The 13773-nt window shown below is 41.0% G+C and overlaps 1 protein-coding gene and 3 non-coding genes across 4 annotated transcripts; all 4 read left to right on the forward strand.

Annotated features, from left to right (window-relative positions):
- The first annotated feature begins 481 nt into the window (after positions 1-481).
- ahcy (adenosylhomocysteinase) lies at positions 482-12268 on the forward strand. Its single transcript, XM_018678247.2, is given in 12 exon segments — positions 482-627; positions 4520-4710; positions 6547-6622; positions 6821-6973; positions 7650-7762; positions 8316-8523; positions 8625-8712; positions 8823-8916; positions 8918-8941; positions 9113-9235; positions 9433-9504; positions 10823-12268. Coding segments are annotated over 12 exon segments (1302 nt in total). The 5' UTR covers positions 482-599; the 3' UTR covers positions 10955-12268.
- On the forward strand, positions 3384-3519 carry LOC127143143 (small nucleolar RNA SNORA17). The gene has a single exon (XR_007814368.1). It is a non-coding gene; the product is annotated as a small nucleolar RNA SNORA17 (small nucleolar RNA).
- Positions 5959-6094, forward strand: LOC127143144 (small nucleolar RNA SNORA17). Its single transcript, XR_007814369.1, has one exon. It is a non-coding gene; the product is annotated as a small nucleolar RNA SNORA17 (small nucleolar RNA).
- Positions 7271-7406, forward strand: LOC127143145 (small nucleolar RNA SNORA17). Its single transcript, XR_007814370.1, has one exon. It is a non-coding gene; the product is annotated as a small nucleolar RNA SNORA17 (small nucleolar RNA).
- Positions 12269-13773: the final 1505 nt, after the last annotated feature.

The raw sequence follows: 13773 nt of genomic DNA on the forward strand, positions 1-13773 counted from the left end.
AAATATACAGTAACTTTAGCATGTACAAAAGTTTGGGCATCTTACTAATTCATAATTTGGTAATTCAGACTTGAATTTAGCCAGCACAGTTTGTTACATTATGTTCGAGTCAACTATTCACTTCCTTATGATTAAAAACTTCCAGTACAACATTCGTGTTATTACAAGTTAAGACCTCTTTCTATGTGTGTGGAATATAAAAATACGTTGTAAGTGCTTGTGTAATCCAGAACATCTTATTCAACCCTAGCAGTCAGTATTACAAAACAGAGTAGAATAGTTACAGTTACTTATTTGTCGGCTGGGAAAACCGGTTGCCAAATAATCCAACCGAGTCCAGACAAAACTTGTTCCAAACACTGAGTCAATCATTGGTTGGCCAGCCCAAATCAACTCTTATCCAATCAAATCGCTCACAGGCGGGGCGGGACCTTCTGTAGCCAATAGGGATACAGAGAAGATCCGGGATTGTCGTGTAAACTCGGCTCCAACGATAAAAACCGAGCCGTCATGTTTCTGTCCCTCCCTCTCTGCTTCTGTCCGTCGGCCAGGCTGCCGCAGCATTCTACCTGCCCGGAACAAAACACCAGAAAACAACCATGTCTGAGAAACTTCCCTACAAAGTTGGTCAGTGTCAGGTTTTATCGCTTTAATTTTGCGTATAAGTCAAATTCCGCGAAGTAGCGTGGCGGTTTGCTAGCTAGCATGCTCTTAAGTTTATGGCAACGTGCGTGTCCGTTGACGGTTCTTCTAGAAACCGTATTTAACAGGAAACTTTTCACTGTCCAACGAAGCTAATGTCGTCAGGTGTTTCAGACTAATTTTCCGTTATTTCCAGGGTTTAAACCGTTAGCTCTTTACTGGCTCGGTTGTCAACTTGCTAGCATGTGGTAAAATGTACGATGTTGTTATTATGATTTAGCTAGCAGAATGTTTAGCATGCTTGTTGTTTGTTACGCACATTTTAGCCTATAGCTAGCAACTTTTCGTTTTTAGATAATTTCAGTTTGCAGACTTTGACTCAAATCTCAGAATGAATCGACAATCGTACTAGCGCCGAGCATGGGCTCCGTTGTGACCAGAAATTAATCCACAGTCTCTGGGTGTTGTAGTTTATTAGCGGACACGGAGGCGTCACTCTCTTTGGCACGAGTATGTGTTTGCAAACTACAATTCCCGTGATGCCTGGCGCCTCTCCGCCAGTTTCTGCATGAGTGACAGGAGCAGACACAGAGTGAGCTGCACAGTATGTAACTTACATACCGTAGTAAAGCTGGGACTACACGTGGTGTTCGTGTGCAGCAGTTTTTGAGAGACAAGTGTAATTAATTAAAATGTTGTTATAGAATTTATATTTTAGTAAAAAAAATCCTTTTGTTTGCTGTGTCTTTTGTTAGGCTCCTGAAACCATACTAGCGGAAAATTTAATAAAAAATAAAGGGAAAAAAAGTGAACAGATGCTGTAACAGCTGTGAACTGACTAATAAAAAATGCACATGAAAATCAAAGTGAATTCAGTCATACATGTCATAAATTACATGAAAAATACGGGATATTAGGTCTAATTCATTTAGAACAGCTACTATGGCAACATCATTATTTTCTACCAAATATAACACCTGTTTGTCTGCTGGTCTGTACGTGTGAATAGCTGGTTTGGAAGTAGAAGACGTTGCACAATGTCACGCTAACAGATAGCTCCGGGGCAAAGTCTAAACATTCTCCACTGGCTATATGCAATCAACTGTCAAGTCAGTGACTGTATCCATCAAGTCAGGACATTAATTGAAGCAATGGCACTCATTTAATATGAGTCGTATGAGAGCATGTAAATAGAATAGTACAGAGTAGAGTAGTACATAAGTATGTTTGTCAGACAAAACGATTTTGTGACATTATATAGATGATGATGAGCTGATTTATCGAAAAAATAATCTGCAGATCAATCAGCAATAAAAATAATTGACTTGCAGCCAAATATCACTTACCACACCTATGCTTTTGCTGAATTCTTAAAGGAGATATTTGTAAGTCTTGCTATGATGGCATAAATAACATTAGTATTAACATCTGTTTGTCACAGTCCAGAAGAAATGTTGTGAATTCAGCATCAAATTTCATTCCTTCACTTGCCGGTGAAAAGCAACACCAGTGTTTTTCCTTCAGTTCTACCACTTCATAACATTCAGTGGCAGAGAAAACTTAAGTCATCTGTACAACACATACAGCCTTGTTTTGAATAGAATATAAAAGGTTTAATTTTTACATGCAGGCCTGGCTTTGTTCTCCTTCCAAATGACTGGCATGATTTGAACTTTACCTCAGTCATGAGGGTGCTTGGACCTGTTGCCATAAAGTATATCATGCCTTTGGTGGATAACTCTACTTCAAACGCTAATACTGTACTGTTTATAGGGATTTGAGCCGTTGAACCCTTATTCCTGCCAGTATTGGTGCCTTGCTCTGCTCCATATAAGACCACACAATGCTTCACAGCCATAGAGATTTACTCTCTGAGCCTCATCTGAAGAAGTTAGTAGTTAACTCACCTGAGTTTTAGTTCAGTCATGACTTTGACCTCAGTGTGAAGTTGTGTTCCTAGTCCTCTCTGTGGCTGCTCATTCAGCCCAGGGCTGGTTTAGTGCATTCAGACCGGCTGAGGTGTGTTTGAACAGGCTGCAGGCCCTGTGGTGGTAGTGGTGGTGTAGGGTGGGTTGTACTTTGAGACCTCCATCCTGTGCCCTGAGGTTTACCTGCAGCACTGTGGTGCTCACAGCACACAAACTGAGTGCTTCACTTCCTGTCAAATCAAAACCAAGTGCTTCACTTCCTGTTAAATCTCAATGCTTACTTCTGTAGAATAATCACCTCCAACTTGGAGTGTTGGAATTAGTGTTTTCAGAAGCTGAAACCGTATCAACCTATCTATTTTTATTTTTCCTACCCCAGGAAGTTGGTTAGCAGCTAGATGATTGGTTTCATGGAGAGACATGTACAGTCTATAGAAGTACAACACTGTGTAATCTAATTGTGAAGCCAGGCCCTGTGTTCCGGCTCTGACACATGGTGGATTTCAGATAAAGTACTGTATAATTTCCTGTTGTGTTAAATGTGGGTCCAGCTGGTTATTGTCAGTCTGGTGTTTACCCTACGGCGCTGCTTGTGTGGTGGGTTTCTTTTCACCCACCCCCACCTGATTGTGACTGACAGGCTTTTTGTCTTTACTTTTTACAGATTGTAAAAAACCTTGTTTCCCTGTCATTGCATTGTACAGCTCTAAATGTGAGCATCAGTGCCTGAGTTTGTAGACAGGGTTTGGATTTTGATCACATTATATGCATATTAGTAAAATAATGTGTTAATACAGTAATATTCTTGATTTCCATGCCCCTTGAGGCGTTGCAGCCCAACTGTCTGTGTTGCAGCTGTGTCATAAGGTGGCAGAGAGAGACTGGTGGTAGTCTGCACTGAGACTCTACAACACGTAGAGGACTCGGAGTGATTCTCATCACCCACAGTTTAAACACACAACATGTAACTGCATTTATGTAACCACTGCGAGGTCAGTCATTGTAACTAGACTGTGCATGGTTTGTACCTTCACAGAAGGAAATGATCAGCAGTTTGGTTAGGGGAAAAACACAGTTTGCACAGAGCATCCTGGGAACAAAGTGCTACTGAAGGAACAAGAAGTGAAAACAAGAACAAGTCAAGTATTAAATCAAAGACACTGAGGGTTAGAGAAGTCTTAATTGTTAGAAGTTGATCTTCCAGACCTCTGTCATCTTTATACATTTGCTCTGACCTATTAAAGAAATAAACCTTGCTATGCTACATCAGTGACAGTGCATCTATGTCACCTACAGTGTACAAACAGTTTACAAACATTTAGTCAAAATGTTTTGATTATGGACAAAATAAATGCCCGCTTACTATGCTCATACTCCAGGGTCACGTTTCCAATGCATCAGCACATTTCCTCATTACATTTGTTCAGTGGGATCATGTTCACCCCTCTCCAATAAAGCTTAAACTGTACATGTGCAGCAGCAGCAACAACTGCAGCTGTCTGGAAATGAAAAGACCATACAGACAAACTGCCCAACACACCAGTGCAAAATACTTGCTGTGTCACAGCTGTAGTTGTGTCAGTTTTCCCAGCACAGCAGCAACATAGAAGTGAGGGTCAGGGGCACATGACAAGTGCAGTGGGAAATTATTTTTGTTATTGTGTTTAAGTCATGTGTCTCCAACAAATCTGGACATCTTTGCAAGCATTTAGTTACACTGTCAACTGAAAGAAGAGCCTAATCAAAACTTTTTGGGTTGGTTAGTTTTTATTGGATAACACGTCATACTAAAGTGAGAGGGTTTAATCTGACTTGCATGCAGGTTCAACCAGGATTTAAAAAATCCATTGGGAATAGAAGTGTTTAGGTGACTTTTTGGCGGCGCATATTCATTGTAATATTCACATTTTTAACAACTTCATCATCATCCTGCTATCTCTTTCTCCTAGCTGACATCAGCCTGGCCGAATGGGGGCGTAAGGCCATCGAGATTGCTGAGAACGAGATGCCTGGTCTGATGAAGATGAGGGAGATGTACGGTCAGTCCAAGCCTCTGAAGGGCGCTCGCATTGCCGGCTGCCTCCACATGACCCTGCAGACGGCTGTGCTCATCGAGACCCTCATTGCTCTCGGCGCTGAGGTAACATTTACGAGAGGTCATCCACTGATCACTATTGACTCTCAGAAAAGCATGGTTTCTACTGTAACAGTACCTGAGTGGCATGATATGTGCCCAATACAACTCCAGGAGTTTACATAACAAAGTATTATTGAACCTTTGCCTCATCTGCAGTGGATAAAAGTAATAAAGGTTGATGTATTGATCTCAGAGTGGATGCAGGTAGATTTAAGTGCTTATGTCTTTTTTTAATGAATGAAACCCTACAAATAGGTATCAACTAAATAAAACATTTGCTTTAATTAGGCATGTTTAGTAGAACAAAGATGAGCAGATGTTTTTTTAAATTTTAGGAGTCTCATCATACTTTCTTGAGTGGACTTTGTTTCCACTGAGATCCAGTGACATCTTTTGGTTATACATTGTCCAGTCCAGTCAAATTTTTCTAGGAGACTAAAGAGCTGTTGTTTGGTTTATTTATTCTTTATCCTTGTTTGACCTCTTCTTGATTCATCTGAAGAGTCAGTTTGTGTGAGTTACAGGCCAGCAGAATACATCGGAACAAATTAATCTACATACAATTATGCCACCATAGTCAGTTAAATGATCTTTTATTTGTACATTTTGTGTCATCAGTTTGCACTGATGACTCAATGCAGCTTATTTCAACCACTGTGTGAACACTGCTTCATACCAGGAGCTGCCCAGTGTAACTTCTGTCATCTTCAGCCCTGCAGAAGTGCACTGCAGTAGTAGTTAATGAAACTGGACAAGTTTATTGATCCATTTATCAGAACAAACTGCCTCAATGACTCTGGGATGTTCTCTCTCCCTCGGTCTATCTCAAGGCCAGAATGTATTCTGTTATCGTGTTGGTTTTATCTGTCTGACCAGGACTGGTCTGGTCCTGCAGGAACCTGCAGCCTGAGAACCAAAAGAGAATCAGTAACAATGTGCCCTCACAGTTTTTTCTCATTTGAAATCTACCTTCTGGGCTACCAAAGTTGGTGGTTTGTGTCTTCATGCTCTAAAAGGTCCATTGTAAGTGATCAGTGTCTAAATGACATTTTGCTTGAATGAGGCCTGCAGTTTGATTTTAAAGCTGCAGTCGAGTGTTTTTGGCACTAGATAGCATAGACTTGGTAGCATAGACTTGGTTCACAATACAATGGCAGTTCATTAATTTCAGCGCAATTACCATGACTACATAACATTAAAACGTTAGAATAAAAATAAATCCAAAATATGAATCATAGTGTAAAATGATTTTATGCCCCTTGAGGCGTTGCAGCCCAACTGTCTGTGTTGCAGCTGTGTCATAAGGTGGCAGAGAGAGACTGGTGGTAGTCTGCACTGAGACTCTACAACACGTAGAGGACTCGGAGTGATTCTCATCACCCACAGTTAAGTATACAGAAGCTGTAGTGGTAGCTGTGAAGGTAGCAGTAACTTGTCAAAGTAATCTGGTAGAGCTCACACTGTGACAGTGTAAAACCTGGCTGTGATCATCTTTTGTATTAACATGACTGAATAATAGTTTCATTTTTGTTGGACTTTGAATTCAGGTATCTAGGATACAAAGGTAACACCAGGAGTAATGATCCTCTACTTGGCCCTTGGCTCGGCTCCTATCTATACTTATTGTGAGGCACATGTTAACATGCAAACATAAGTTTTCAGGTGAATGACTGATTCTAAAAAAAATGTTGTTTAAATTCACTGCCTCAAAAGAGCCTCTTATTATAATACTAGTAAATAATGTAATATTGAGGCATTAATTCACACAACAGAGTTGCATAGTGAAATGAAATCTGTCAGCTTTTTTTTTTCTCCTGACTCCATTTCTTCTTCCCTCAGGTTCAGTGGTCAAGCTGTAATATCTTCTCCACTCAGGATCACGCTGCTGCCGCCATTGCCAAGGCTGGCATTCCAGGTAACACACACCACCTCTGTGTATTATGACCTTCTAGCTTTCTCTGCAAAAAATGCTTTTTGTTCAGCTGCATGTGTAAATGGACCTGCACTGAGACTCAAAACAACACCGATGGTTTCATGTTCACTGCTACTGGGTGGGAGTATTCTCACCTGACTGACAGAAGGCAAATGAGTAAGTGTGTCTCTCTGCGTGTAGTGTACGCCTGGAAAGGTGAGACAGATGAGGAGTACGTGTGGTGCATCGAGCAGACTCTGTACTTCAAAGATGGTCAGCCTCTCAACATGATCCTGGACGACGGAGGAGACCTCACCAACCTGGTCCACCAGAAGTACCCCAAACTGCTGGCAGGTCAGTTTGCTTACACACTCACTTATTATTCTGAGGTCTCTGTTTATTTTCCTGTCTGTTCTCTAGTTTAAGTTGGGTTTACAAATTGGTTTGAAATTAGCTCTTCCTGTTAGCGATGCCTGGCCTGAAAATGACCAGAAGATATCCCAGCATTCAGTGCACAGTGGCATGTGAACACTTTTCGCTGTAACATTTTGGATTCGAAATAGTGGCTGTGGTTTGACACAAACTGGTTGATATTGCAACTACGTATTACACATAGGTAATATAGTAACATGTCAGTGCAGTCTTGAGTTTTATGCCCCTTGAGGCGTTGCAGCCCAACTGTCTGTGTTGCAGCTGTGTCATAAGGTGGCAGAGAGAGACTGGTGGTAGTCTGCACTGAGACTCTACAACACATAGAGGACTCGGAGTGATTCTCATCACCCACAGTTAAATACACAACACGTGGCTGTGTGTACATGCATTCTGTCAGAATAACCTTTGAGAGCTCAGGCATTATAACTAGACTATGCATTATAATGGTCTATTTGTGGCTCACTTTTGCTTTATGCACAGTGATATAGCTACACTTTTATGTTGAAAAAAGATCATTTAAGAGCTCAATACTGAAGTGATTTCTTACCTTGTGCCTGAGATGCATTGTGGATTTCCCATATTTATGTTGTATTTTCAGGTATCCGTGGTGTGTCAGAGGAGACCACCACAGGTGTCCACAACCTGTACAAGATGATGAACAAGGGCGAGCTAAAGATCCCCGCCATCAATGTCAACGACTCTGTCACAAAGGTAAACCAGCCTCGACTTTTGATCCTCTTCAGCTGCGTCCTGTGTTGTGAACGAGATGAAGGGGAACAGAAACATATTAATCTTCTTTAGTGGATGGTGGGATGTTGAATACCGCCATCCACTGATTGAATGGATCATTCAGGATTCTTTAAAGCAAACTGACGTGTTGTGAAATGTTTATGCGACAGTAATTATGGAGCTAAGTAAAGTAGCTCTGAACCAGAGCACTTTTGTTTTTTTTAATTCTCAAGACACCAGTAGTTGATACTTTGTTGTGTATGTTGAGGGAAAAAAAAGACCTGGTCATGAAACATTGGGGATGTTATGTCAGAATATATTGTACAACATGCCTGCATTAGATATTCTTAGGAAAAGACTGACACTTTGAGGTCATGAGAATTCTTAGACTTATGGAAATTCATGAACAAAAATCTTTGAATCTGACACCAGGCCCACAGTAGGAGCTCCTGTGTCTCTCCTTTTCTGTCTGGAAAAGTTCACATCCTGTTAAATCATGTGGACGTGATGTTTTCCTCTCTCTTCCCTCCTGCAGAGCAAGTTCGACAACCTGTATGGCTGCAGGGAGAGCCTGATCGATGGTATCAAGCGTGCCACTGACGTGATGATCGCTGGTAAAGTTGCCGTGGTGGCAGGTTATGGTGACGTGGGTAAGGGCTGCGTCCAGGCTCTGCGCGGGTTCGGAGCTCGTGTCATCGTCACTGAGATCGACCCCATCAACGCCCTGCAGGCTGCCATGGAGGGTAGGTGCCTGCTGCCCTGATTCCAGGAGTTATCCTTTAATGACTAAAATTTCAACAGTGTCAACAGTCCACAATATTAACTCCTGTCATCCTCTCTGTAGGTTATGAGGTTACCACCATGGATGAGGCTTCTAAGGAAGGAAACATCTTTGTCACCACCACTGGCTGTGAGGACATCATCCTGGGACAGTAAGTTCAACCAGTGTGCTTAAATTATTCTAAGTAGTATTGAATTCTTATGTCAAAATTTCTACTTTTGCACAATAGCATGTTAATTATTGTTTGTATTTTACCCTCAGCCACTTTGAGAACATGAAGGATGATGCCATCGTCTGTAACATTGGACACTTTGACTGTGAGATCGACATGGCCTGGCTCAACAAAAACGCTGCCAGAGAAGGTCAACATCAAGCCTCAGGTAGGAAAAACTAAAACAGGTTTGGTTTTCATACCGAAGGAATTTCACATGGTGAAAGTTCATTTTTCTTTATGTGTTCTTGCTCCGTCTACGCTTGCCTCTGCTACATCAATCTGAGCCTGTGTCTGAACCGTCAGCAGCAATAATCCATCTCTTCCTCCTCCTCCTCAGGTCGATCGCTATCGTCTGAAGAACGGTAATCACATCATCGTCCTGGCCGAGGGTAGACTGGTCAACCTGGGCTGTGCCATGGGACACCCATCCTTTGTCATGAGCAACTCCTTCACCAATCAGGTATCAGTGAAACTGGTTAGACAGATTAAATAAATACTCCTTAGCTGTGAACAACATGGTATTTTTGTATCTTGGAGAAATTAGAGAACATCTTCAAGATTTCAGTTTACAGCCTTGACATCTTTGTGATGTGGCTGCATCCAGTCTGTCATTAAAAACCTTTGTTTATCAAAGTCATCACCTGTGCTGTCCTGTAGGTGCTGGCTCAGATCGAGTTGTGGGTGAACACCGCCAAATACCCCGTGGGAGTCTACTTCCTGCCCAAGAAGGTCAGAGCCTTCACAATAAGACAGATTATTTTACACACATCACATGGATGATATTAAAACTACGTTTTTAAATTTTGAATACAATCTGAGCTTGGAGGTAGGTATTTTTTATGCAGTGGTTGAACACTAGATGAACACTTAAGTATTCAGGGTTGTAAACAGTGGAGAGGTTGGATAAAAAGAGGAATTTAGTAGTACCTCTTGGCATGAAGTGACTTTGTATTTCACTTTATATTTCTTTAACTTTTATGTAAAGGGTCAATTTTGTTTTATTTTACAGCGAGAGAGAAGTGCAGTTATATCAGAGGGAGCAGGGTTCACAATGCGGGCAGGCATTTTAAACCTGGGCACAAATACAAAAAACAAACAGGATGCTGCTGAAAGCAACAGATTGAAGGTTTATTTGGTGCTTTACAGGCTCAAAAAGAGAGTATTGGTATAGGCCAAGAGATGATGTGGAGCTTCATAGATTGGAGCTATGCCCACAAAACCTTTCAAACTGTCCAAGATGACTTTTATCCTTTTACTGAAGTCCTCCTTGTTCACTGGAATACTTCCATCTGTGTAAATGAATAGTCCTTCACAGAAGGATTACTTTACATATCCATTAGGGCTTCTCTGAAACAGCTGAATTAAATCTACAGAATATTTGATCTGCAGCTTTTTAGATTAATTGTCATTAATCAGATAAGATTTTGAGCTTGTGAAATGAAGTTCAGTAGTAATGTCAAAGTCTGTGATTGTATTTTATTTATTATAAAACTGTGAAACTGACAAATTCAAGTTTTTTTAATATCAAATAAGTGCAAAAGTTCAGATGTTGACAAAATGAGTTTGTTCCTCTTAAAGCGGAAAACTGTGGAAACTTTGAGTGCTGATATTCATACAGTGTATGGCACACAAGTGTGAGGCTGCTTTTCTTTTTAAATATCATCATTAACTGAAGATTTTGCATTTTGGAATTAGTTTTCTATTTAGTTTGCTGGCCAAAACAAGCTACTTGAAGACTTTGCCTTGGGCTCTGGGGACATTTTTCTGTATTTTCTGAAATTTTTTGAATAACAAATTGAAAAACAATTGAGAAGAGATTTATCCATGATGAAAATAATTACTTGCTGCAGCCTCACAGGAAACACTGCTCCCTAGAAACAGGCAACCTATCTTTAGATAAACTGCAAAAAAACACAAATAAATAAAATGTGCATAAAAGTAAGATCAGAAGGCAGAAAAATGTGTAAAAACAAAAGTGTGACAAAACGGATCTATTAAAAAACCAATTTCATCTAACAGGAACTTTGCTCTTTCTTTGTCTCATCAGTTGGACGAGCAGGTGGCAGCTGCCCACCTGGATAAGCTGGGGGTGAAGCTGACCAAGCTGACAGAGAAGCAGGCGAAGTACCTGGGTCTGCCCACCGAGGGGCCCTTCAAACCAGACCACTATCGCTACTGAGCCCCCTTGCCTGGCTAGGGAAGAGGAGGAGGAGGAGGAGAAGAATAAAGAGGAGAAGGTGTGGCTAGAAGGGTGTTGGTGTTTTGGTGGGTGGGAGCACTTGAAGAGTTTGGCCAGGTTGCACTCTGGGTGCCATTTTGGTTTTGGCCAAATATCAACTTTTCAGGGATACAGAGAGACAGGTTTTTTCCTTTTTAAAAGGCCTTCCATATCAAATGCTATAAAAACATTTCAGTTGCATCCTGTGTCAGTCCAAGTGATGTGGCATGGATAAACGTAAAAACCACTGCCTTGCTCTGCTTTAGTAAGTTGACATCAAACATAATCTGCCAACCAGCTTGTGTTGCATCACTCATTTCTGGCTGAAATGGGATTGACCCAAAGCTTCTGCTCAGTAGTTTTACATGGGAGTCTGTAAACATGTGGAGGGTGCAAAATATAATGAACATTTTCTTCTTTGTGCAAATCCAATTCAAAGCAGCAGCCAACCCTGCATTTCAACTGAAAACATATTACTTTGTCTCAGCACCATCTTCATTTTCTCTAACACCAACATACTCTGATACCTTCAGTCCTCGGCCGCCTCTCCTCTCTTTCTCATCAGCACTCTTCTGAAACACCATCAAGTGCTATTGTGGCTGTTTAAAGAGAATTCCTCTTGTTGTTTATGTCATTCCCTCTCCATTTATGGAATTTAAAAAAAAAACCCTGATGCTTTTCTTTCTGAACTCTTCTCTCTGTCTTGAAGCGGCTCAAGGAGAAAATATTTTTCTTCTCTATCTTGACAAAACAGTTTAGTGTACAGCGGCCTTATTCCAGTGTGTATTCACATTAACACTGCCCTGTGTTAGCACTTAATAAAACTGTACTTGAACTGTGCGTGAAGTTTGGAGACACTCATGAAGTGCTTGGTATGACTGGGTGTGTTCACTACTTATCCAGGTTGATCAGTAGAGTAAAGATGAGCACCTCTGCCAAAGGAACCACCAAAGCATCTCATGCTTTTGCCTGATTTATAAGAAGTCTTATTCTTTCTGTTGCCTCATTCTCTTCCTTTGTTGTGATTATTTAATTTGACCTGAAGGGCCAAAGCATGTGCAGCCCCCCCCCCCCATAATCCTTTTTAATCTCTCACTGTAGCAAATCCGGTTCTTCTGATGCTGTGGGTATAAAGAGATCAGGGTGGAGTTGAAGTGGTAGTCGCGGTCCTCAACGGTTACAGCCTGAAGTAGAGTTCAACTGTTTTGTAAATGATGGATTTGATGTTAAAACTGTCAAGTGTGACGATGGAAAATAAAACATATGTTGACTCTGGGTTGTTTCTCCTCATGATCGTGTGGGAAGATGCATTTTTATGATGAAGTGGAAATCCTGATCTTGACAGGTAAAAATGGGCATTGTACGCTACAACACACACTAGTACTCTGAAAGGGTTTCTTAATTCTGTTATTACTGTTGTTCTGGTGTAGTTTAACATAATTCTCTTCTGCAACTTTTAATACCTGACATTATTGTTTGTACTTGTGTACTGTGTTCCATGGATTGTCGTCTGGCATTGTCATCCCCGGCACATATGACATTCTCAGTCCAGGATTACCCTTGTTCGTGGTTCCCCAATGGTTGAATGAGCTCCCAGCTGCTAGCAGAGCAGCAGCGCTCCTCTCTATCCTCCAGAATCTCTTGAGACTCCTTGAACACCCCCGTTCCTGAATGGCCTAACACACCAAACTAGGCACTTTTCGCACATTTTTTTCTGTTTCTTGACAAATTGGATGTTGTGTATAGTGTTTCCACACTAATAGGAACAGTGGCCATGACTATGGAAAGAAGACGTTTGTGTGTTGGGTGAGTAGTAGGATCTGGGGACAAATGAGACTTTCTGAGCAAAGTAAATGATCTAGAAAGGCATATAAACAAACTGACCATCTGACTGTTAATAGCAGTGACAGCTGCACTTACCTACATTTATCAGCAGTGACCTTAAGAACAGAGTCATAACCAGAGGGACTGATGGCCACAACCAGAAAAACAAAGCACAGGTTGTGATATATATGTTTGAAATGTAAGGAAATATCACAACTAGGGGTTGTGCACTGAGACTGTGATCCGGTCTCTGAAGTGATATTTTGGAAAGGAAACTGATGTGTTTGGCCTCAACCCAAACAGGCTGGGGATCCCCACCAGCTGAAAGCTCCGATAAGATCGTCTACTGTACACATCCTCCAGGCATCAATCAGGGCTTCTATTTTATTAGAAAAATCGAGTTAGCCGGCAAAATGCAAACCAGATGTCGGAGCAGCAGATCTGATACAGATGTAAGCACTTTAAATCATTTTCAGAACCACACTGAAAGTCCGCAGATTGGATTAAAACTCTGAGGTGGGATGGAAGGACCTTAAAACACAATTCAGATAAGGTGACTGTAAAACAAACTTTGAGGCAAACAGCAGAGGAGAAAGCTCAGCCCATATGATCCAACATGACAACTGATTTGAGCTTTTAACTTAATGTATACTTACATGATAAAAGATATTTGAACACCAGAGAAAAGGGGATTTTTTTTGTTAGTTTGAAATCTGGAGTATTAGAGGTTAGAGCTTTTAACCTGCAAGTGTTTGATGTGGGTATACCTCAGTCATTCATGCAGTCGATCAGTCAATTAAACTCCTAATTGTGCAGCGTCTTTCATACGTTAGTGCAGAGCTTTACAGGTGACTGAAAAAGTAGAAACACAAATCATAAAAAGGTGGACTATTGTACATATAAAAGATTAATATAAAAGGTAAGAGTACATTGTGAAAAAGCTGCAATGATTAGTT

This window comes from Lates calcarifer, linkage group LG12, assembly GCF_001640805.2.
Source record: "Lates calcarifer isolate ASB-BC8 linkage group LG12, TLL_Latcal_v3, whole genome shotgun sequence".
Classification (NCBI taxonomy): Eukaryota; Metazoa; Chordata; class Actinopteri; family Centropomidae; genus Lates; species Lates calcarifer.